This window comes from Procambarus clarkii, chromosome 19, assembly GCF_040958095.1.
Source record: "Procambarus clarkii isolate CNS0578487 chromosome 19, FALCON_Pclarkii_2.0, whole genome shotgun sequence".
Classification (NCBI taxonomy): domain Eukaryota; kingdom Metazoa; phylum Arthropoda; class Malacostraca; order Decapoda; family Cambaridae; genus Procambarus; species Procambarus clarkii.
The window spans coordinates 35399940-35409397 of NC_091168.1; the positions used below are offsets into that span (position 1 = coordinate 35399940).

The window sequence follows — 9458 nt, forward strand, 5'->3', positions numbered from 1 at the left end:
TTCAAGAGAGAACTTGATAAACACCTCCAAAGAATACCTGATCAACCAGGCTGTGATTCACACGTCAGGCTGCGAGCAGCCGCGTCCAACAACCTGGCAGACCAGTCCAGCAACCAGGAGAACTGGTCGAGGACCGGGCCGCGGGGACGATGAGCCCCGAAATCATCGCAAGGTTCTCTAAGATACAGTATTACAAACACAAATCCGTTCAATACCTTCAGTGAGGAACTCTGTAAATGATGTGAGTGGTTAGCTGTTGACATCTGACTGCAGCGAGGGCACCCTCCACCATGAGAGCAGGTGTGGAGGAGTCACATGTGTGATACATCTGCCAGAAGTAGTGCCAACTAGATTGTTTGTAAAGCAGGACCTCCAGGCTCACCCTCTCAACCCGAGCGCCTGGACCATGTACTCCAATCGACTTGAGAATGGTCTTCTTATCAGAACCTTCTTCTTATCAACTCCTGAAGCTTGTCCTCAATCTCATCTTCTCTAATAATTAAGATACGCACCTTACCCTTCTGAGGCCCCAGGCTTGGATAACAGCGGGAGGTGTTCTGTGTTATCCCTCACTGTGACAGGTGTTGTAGCGAATCACACCTATGCACCACAGGTGTTCACACACAAGTGTTACCTCAGCTGGATGGGAACGAGAGGTCAGACTGCAAGTGTCGCTTGTTTTGGTCCGGGTCTTCCCCCCCCCACTCCCTCTCGTACACCCCCCCCCCCTCCCTCTCGTACATCCGCCCCCTCCCTCTCGTACATCCGCCCCCCTCCCCCCAACAGCACTTCTTGCAGTTATATGTTGTTTGTTTGCAACATTGTGCAGTCTCAAGCAACACACACACACACACACACACACACACACACACACACACACACACACACACACACACACACACACACACACACACACACACACACACACATGAAATGTTCACACGTAATAATAACAGAACGAGGGGACATGGGTGGAAACTGGAAACTCAGATGAGTCACAGAGATGTTAGGAAGTTTTCTTTTAGCGTGAGAGTAGTAGAAAAATGGAATGCACTTGGGGAACAGGTTGTGGAAGCAAATACTATTCATACTTTTAAAACTAGGTATGATAGGGAAATGGGACAGGAGTCATTGCTGTAAACAACCGATAGCTGGAAAGGCGGGATCCAAGAGTCAATGCTCGATCCTGCAAGCACAAATAGGTGAGTACAAATAGGTGAGTACACACACACACACACACACACACACACACACACACACACACACACACACACACACACACACACACACACAGAGTGGTTGACAAATGGAATGCATTAGGAAGTGATGTGGTGGAGGCTGACTCCATACACAGTTTCAAGTGTAGATATGATAGAGCCCAATAGGCTCAGGAATCTGTACACCTGTTGATTGACGGTTGAGAGGCGGGACCAAAGAGCCAGAGCTCAACCCCCGCAAACACAACTAGGTGAGTACACACACACACACACAGCAACACCAGAGGGGGGGGGGGGGGCAACACCACCACCCCCCTCTGCATAGAAACCCTCCCTTCCCCTCACCCTACCTGCCCCCACCCTACCCTCCCTCCCCCCATCCCATTCTGACCCTGACACCCCTTCCCCATTCCCATCATGTCCCCCCTCCCACCTTTCCCCCCCCCCTGTCCCCCCCTCCCCCTTCATCCCATACCCTCCCCCTTCATCCCATACCCTCCCTATCCCTCCTCCCCCCTCACTGCGTATCCTCCATGTCCCCCCTACCTCCTTAACCCACACCCTACCTGTCCCCCCTTCCCTTAAACCCCCCCCACCCCAAAATCCTCTGAGACCCTGCAAACCACCTCACAGATCCTCTCACCCACGGAACAGCTTCCCACACCAGCAGAATGCTCGCCAAGAAAGGGACATGAAAATGAACAGAAGAAAGTGAGCTTCAAGGCAATGTACACTAACATTGATGGGATTACAAATAAAACAAGTGAACTCAGAGAATGGGCACTAGAAGAAAACCCAGACATAATAGCACTCACAGAAACAAAGCTAACGAAAACTATAACAAACGCAGTGTTTCCACATGGCTACTATGTAATGAGGAAAGAGAGAGAAGGTTAGAGGAGGAGGTGGTGTAGCTTTGCTACTAAGAGAAGGTTGGAGTTTCGAAGAGATGGTAATTCAGAACTGTGAAGGTTTCAGTGACTACATATCAGGCACCATAGCAACTGGAGGACAGAAAATTATAGTAGTAGTCATATATAACCCACCACCGAATGTCAGAAGACCCCAGACAGGAATATGATAGAAACAACTTGGCCACCATCAATATAATAGAGAGAGCAGCTTCTGTGGCTAGCAGGAACGGATCCAGACTACTAATCACGGGAGACTTCAACCATGGGAAGATAGATTGGGGGAACAGAGACCCGCATGGAGGCCCAGACACATGGAGAGCTAAGCTGCTGGATGTGGCAACAAGAAACTTTCTAAGTTAACACGTCAAGGGACCGACAAGAATGAGAGGAGGGGATGAACAAGCCTTGCTTGATCTGATATTTACCCTTAATTAGTCGGATATAAGGGAAGTTAAGTTGGAAGCGCCCTTGGGAATGAGTGATCATAGTGTATTGAGCCTTGAGTACCTGGTTGAGCTAGGAATTATCACCCCCAAAAAAAGAACTGGGAAACAAAGGGCTGGCGTACCGAAAGGGAAACTATGAGGAGATGAATAAATTCCTATGGGATATACATTGGGACACAGAACTCGGAACCAAGTCCGTACAAGACATGATGGACTATGTCACCCAAAAATGTCAGGAGGCTGTAAGCAGGTTTGTCCCAGCCCGACAGGAAAAAACAGAGAAGCAAAGGAAGAATCCGTGGTTTAATAGGGAATGTATGAAAGCAAAGGAGCTGAACAAAAGGGCATGGAGGAACTTCCGTAATAACAGAACACCAGAAAGTAGAGAGAGATACCAGAGAACCAGGAACGAGTATGTCAGTGTGAGCAGCTGAGAAAAGGTATGAAAATGATATAGCTAATAAAGCCAAGACCGAACCAAAGCTACTACACAGTCACATCAGGAGGAAGACAACAGTGAAGGAACAGATGATGAAACTTAGGGTGAGCGAGGACAGGTACACAGAGAATGACAAAGAGGTGTGTGAAGAACTCAACAAAAGGTTCCAGGAGGTCTTTACAATAGAACAGGGAGAAGTCACGGCGCTAAGAGAGGTGGCAGCAAACCAGGTGACCTTGGAAAGGTTCGAAATTACAAGAGATGAGGTCAAGAAGCACCTATTGGAGCTGGATGTGAGAAAGGCTGTTGGGCCGGACGGAATCTCACCATGGGTATTGAAAGAGTGTGCAGGAGCACTTTGCTTGCCACTCTCCATAGTGTATAGTAGATCACTGGAAACGGGAGACCTACCAGAAATATGGAAGACTGCTAATGTAGTACCAATATACAAAAAGGGTGACAGACAAGAGGCACTGAACTACAGGCCAGTGTCCTTAACTTGTATACCATGCAAGGTGATGGAGAAGATTGTGAGAAAAAACCTAGTAACACATCTGGAGAGAAGAGACTTCGTGACAACCCATCAACATGGGTTCAGGGAGGGTAAATCTTGCCTTACAGGCTTGATAGAATTCTATGATCAGGTGACAGGAATTAAGCAAGAAAGAGAAGGATGGGCGGACTGCATTTTTTTGGACTGTCGGAAAGGCTTTGACACAGTACCCCATAAAAGGTTGATGCATAAGCTGGAGAAACAGGCAGGAGTAACTGGTAGGGCTCTCCAGTGGATAAGGGAGTACCTAAGCAATAGGAAGCAGAAAGTTACAGTGAGGGGTGAGACCTCAGAATGGCGTGAAGTCACCAGTGGAGTCCCACAGGGCTCTGTGCTTGGACCTATCCTGTTTCTGATATACGTAAATGATCTCCCAGAGGGTATAGACTCATTCCTCTCAATGTTTGCTGACGACACCAAAATTATGAGAAGGATTAAGACAGAGGAGGACAGCTTGAGGCTTCAAGAAGACCTGGACAAGCTGCAGGAATGGTAGAACAAATGGCTGTTAGAGTTTAACCCAAGCAAATGTAATGAAGATTGGGGTAGGAAGCAGGAGACCAGGTACAAGGTATCATTTGGGAGATGAGATACTTCAAGAGTCAGAGAGAGAGAAAGACCTGGGGGCTGATATCACGCCAGACCTGTCCCCTGAAGCGCATATCAAGAGGATAACATCAGCAGCATATGCCAGGTTGGCTAACATAAGAACGGCCTTTAGAAACTTGTGTAAGGTATCTTTCAGAACATTATATACCACATATGTCAGACCAATCCTGGAGTATGCGGCTCCAGCTTGGAGTCCATATCTAGTCAAGCATAAGACTAAACTGGAAAAGGTTCAAAGGTTTGCCACCAGACTAGTACCCGAGCTGAGAGGTATGAGCTACGAGGAGAGACTACGGGAATTAAACCTCACTTCGTTGGAAGACAGAAGAGTTAGGGGGGACATGATCACCACATTCAAGAATCTCAAGGAAATCGACAGGGTTGATAAAGACAGTCTATTTAACACAAGGGGCACACGCACTAGGGGACACAGGTGGAAACTGAGTGCCCAAATGAGCCACAGAGATATTAGAAAGAACTTTTTTAGTGACAGAGTGGTTGACAAATGGAATGCATTAGGAAGTAATGTGGTGGAGGCTGACTCCATAGACAGTTTCAAGTGTAGATATGATAGAGCCCAATAGGCTCAGGAACCTGCACACCTGTTGATTGACGGTTGAGAGGCGGGACCAAAGAGCCAGAGCTCAACCCCCGCAAACACAACTAGGTGAGTACAACTAGGTGAGTACACACACACACACACACACACACACACACACACACTATCACCATCACCATTTCATATATGAAATTTTGTTGCTAGTTTGAGATCATTTATGCTTAGATAATTCGTACTTGGTGATCTGTATAGGAAGCATCCTCGATTTCGTCTGAATAAGTGCATATAACAATCATGATGAGTGCTCACTTAGTACTCATAAAGCATTTACGACTCATAAAGCATTCACGACTCATAAAGCATTTACGACTCATAAACAATACAGGTGGAGAACCTACCTCACAGGGCCCGTGGGGCCTGGAGAGCGTCTCCCAGACCTTGTTGTGGGGAAGTATGAGGAGGGAATGTGCGGGTATACCACGGTATTGATTGTCAGGGCCGCGTGGAGCAGCTCTATATGATGTGACTGTACGTCAATAGATGGCGTTAGCTGCCACGTGCAGATTCTACTGTGCAGAGGATGCAATAATCGTTTTATTCGTAATTCTAATTGCAAACATTATTATTTTAATTATCAATTTTCATACGATTCTACAAATTTGGTTAAATCAGTGCCATATTTCTTGCCAGTAAGTGGAATTAAAACTTTTGTCGTTAATTAGTTTTAATCTTCTCAAATATTAGAGAGATACTCTGAGAGGTAAACTCAACAGCTTCTCGGTGTATAGTCAGAGTTTACTTTAGTTTACTTTACTTTACTAGTCTATGTTGGTCAGAAAGTTGGTGTCTTCTTGTGACACCAACATATATATATATGTATATATATATATATATATATATATATATATATATATATATATATATATATATATATATATATATATATATATATATATATATATATATATATATATATATATATATAACAGTTTTGGATAAGGTGAAAACAAACTTTCAACACAAGACAGAACACGAAACAATGGGTATAATATGTTTAAATTAAAGGGAAGAATGAAAGTAACTGCAAAGGGCTTATTGGCCCATATTTCTTGAGGCTTCTATATTGGAGCGGAGTCTTGAAGTGGGTAGAATATAGTTGTGCATTAATTGGCTGTTGATTGCTGGTGTCGACTTCTTGATGTGTAGTGCCTCGCAGATATCAAGCCGCCTGCTATCGCTGTATCTATCGATGATTTCTGTGTTGTTTGCTAAGATTTCTCTGGTGATGGTCTGGTTGTGGGAAGAGATTACATGTTCCTTAATGGAGCCCTGTTGCTTATGTATCGTTAATCGCCTTGAAAGAGATGTTGTTGTCTTGCCTATATACTGAGTTCTTTGAGGCTTACAGTCCCCAAGTGGGCATTTGAAGGCATAGACGACATTGGTCTCTTTTAAAGAGCTCTTTAGTCGGTCCCAATAGTTTAGATGTTTTACTGAGTGGATTCTAGCAGTAAAGGATATCTGCACGCTCTCCAGGTCAGCAATTTCTCCAGCTTTGAAAGGGGCTGTCATTGTGCAGCAGTACTCCACTCTAGAGAGCACAAGCGTTTTGAAAAGTATCATCATCGGTATAGCATCTCTAGTGTGAAAAGTTCTTGTTATCCAACCTGTCATTTTTCTTGCAGTTGTGACGGCTACTTTATTGTGTTCTTTAAAGGTAAGGTCTTCCGACATGAGTACACCCAGATCCTTTACATTGCCTTTTCGTTCTATGTCATGATTTGCCTGAGTTTTGTACGTGGTTTCCGTTTTTATATTTTCATTTTTTCCATAGCGCATGAGCTGGAACTTATCTTCGTTAAACACCATATTATTTTCTGTAGCCCATAGAAAGACCTGATCTTTTAAGATCTTCGCTATTTAAGTCCCTTAACATGCTAAACATACACTCACTCCACACATTCTCCTGTGCAATCTACATGTACAAAACCTTGTTCCTAAATGCTAATGTTGATCTGAAACTTTTTCACTATATATTTAATAGAACTAATGAGCACCATGCCGGAAATAAACATCGCGTATATATCCTCAGAGTAAGACTAAATCTGTGCAAATACTCCACGCAAATAAAAGGGCCCAGTCTTTGGAATTTTCTCACTGATAAATTAAAAAAGTTTTCAAACCATGTAAAAGTAAAAATAAAAAGTTCAAAAGTTCCATGTTCAAAAGTAAAATAAAAAAAAAGAACCTTATTTCATCCTCATAGTTTCCTCCCTTGTGCTTCAAACTCACACTGTATCTTTTACAACCCCTACTTGCCTACTTTTTGCCTAATTCTTTATGTAAAAGGAATATTAATCAAAACACAGAGTATTAGCTTTAATTAGTGGTTTTACTTTATTACTTTTTCATGGTACAGGCAAACACTTGCTAAGAGAGGTTTTTATAGAAACTTAATAAAAGGATATCCTGACTTTATTAATTACTTTACCCCTGACTGACATTTATAATTATTTAAGCCTGGCTGGCAATGTTTTTTTTTTTTTAAATCCTGGAAAATGACAAATTTTCCTGAATTTTGGGGGTTTCCTCATCCTCCCCCATATCTGTGGTTGATGAATCATCATCTAGCTGCTACATTCCAGATATTTCCAAGTCTGTTGTCTTGTCATTATCCCTTAAATCGACATCATTAAGATCCTGATTTATAGCAGATCCAATGCCATTAGAATCTAGAAACGATAGAATATATATTAATAATAATAATAATAATAAAATTATATAATAAACTTATAATTAAAAATGAGAAAATTCCATGTTATAATTCGCTCACACCTATAACTAAAAATTTAACTGCAAGCACCAGGAAGAAGGGCTCCAATGTTGAAGCCGGTTGATCAACTATGAACCATCACTTTTTGCTCTATAAACACTGGCCAATAATAAGGCCAGTGTTTTCTGCTATGCAAAGTATCTAGTATGGCAAACACACACTTTCCCAAGGGAGGAAGGCATTAAATGTTTGATAAGCAGTACCTAGAACACCTGGAGTCATAACATAATATTGGACACAGTATTGTTTTCTAACAGGAAGATGAAGTGAAACAAATCTACTTAGTTTTCATGATAGAGTCACAGATATAGTACAAGAAAAAGGTTGTTGGATTTACTGTCTATCTAAACCTAAAAAAGCTTTTGAAAGTCCCACACAACAGGCTGTACACTACACATAAGGGGCATAACTAGCTGACCCTGCACAGTGTTCAAAAGAGAACTGGATAAGCACCTCCAAAGAATACCTGATCAACCAGGCTGTGATTCATTCGTCAGGCTACGAGCAGCCGGGTCAAACAGCCTGGTTGACCAGTCCAGTAACGAGAAGGCCTGGTCGACGACCATGGGGAGGCTAAGCCCCGGAAACACTTATAAAGGTAAGGGTGGTTTTAGATAGTAAGCTACTGCCAGAGGAGCACAAAGCTCCTCTCACATAGTACATTTATAGTAAGAGGAGCTTGTGCATTACTTTACAACTTCAGACTTGCTTTTAATTATAAGGATGGTGAAAGACTAAAGAAAATGTTCATGACTTTTGTGAGACCAAAACTGGAGCATGAAGCAGTTGTGTGGTGGCCAAATCTCAAGAAGCACATAAATAAACTTGAAAAGGTGCAGCGGTATGCAGCAAAACATGGCTCATGGAACTGAAAAACAAAGAGTCACGAGGCGACACTAGAGGCGTTAAAACATGCCATCAGTAGAAGATAGAAAAAATAGAGGTAATATGATCACCACTTACAAATTACTAACAGGAATTGTTCAAATTGATATGCTATATATGCAAATGCAAATATGCTGTGCTTACTATATTAACCTGCAATTTTAAATGGGATACTTGTACTGTATTGTGATTTGTGTACTTGTACTCACTGAATTTGTGCGCCCCTTGAGGGACTTGAAGTGGGGGGGGGGGGGTAGAAATAGCCTAAGCTACTCTATCACTTTGAGATGTATTTTTTTTTCTTGTCTCAATAAACTTACTTGAACTTGAACTTGAAAGAATTACCACGTAACAAAAGTAGGACCCCTTGAGTATTTAAAGAGTTGGTTAGACATATATATGAATGAGATTGGGTGGATATAAATAGCTGCTGCCTCGTATTGGTCAATAAGCCTTCTGCAGCTACCTTAATCATGTTCAGTTTTCTGCCTTATTCAAAAGTAAAACCAAAAACTACCTAATTTCATCCTCATTTACCTACCTACCTAGTGCTTCAAACTCCATCTGTATGTATGTGTGTGTGTGTGTGTGTGTGTGTCTATATATATATATATATATATATATATATATATATATATATATATATATATATATATATATATATATATATATGTATATATATATATATATATATATATATATATATATATATATATGTATATATATATATATATATATATATATATATATATATATATATATATATATATATATAATCATTTAAACTCTATGGCCCCACAGGATTCGAACCCAGGCCGCCGTGGTTTCCCTCCACCAACAATGGTGGTACTGTGACCACTGCACCAGTGACCGTCTATAAGGCAACACTGTACACGGTAAGGCACTCAGACGACCGTAGCTTGTCACAAATGGGTGTCATAAGACAGGAGTACTTTCTTATGACACTGGTACTGTCTAAACGACACCACGGCTGATGTGTACT

The 9458-nt window shown here is 42.1% G+C and overlaps 1 protein-coding gene across 1 annotated transcript in view; it reads right to left on the reverse strand.

The window, feature by feature from the left end:
- Nucleotides 1-9458, reverse strand: part of LOC138366412 (probable methyltransferase-like protein 24) — a 32135-nt gene that overhangs the window by 13497 nt on the left and 9180 nt on the right. The window contains exon 2 of the mRNA XM_069327457.1: nt 5136-5343. Coding sequence (XP_069183558.1) covers nt 5136-5343 — 208 coding nt within the window. The remainder of the gene's footprint in view (nt 1-5135; nt 5344-9458) is intronic.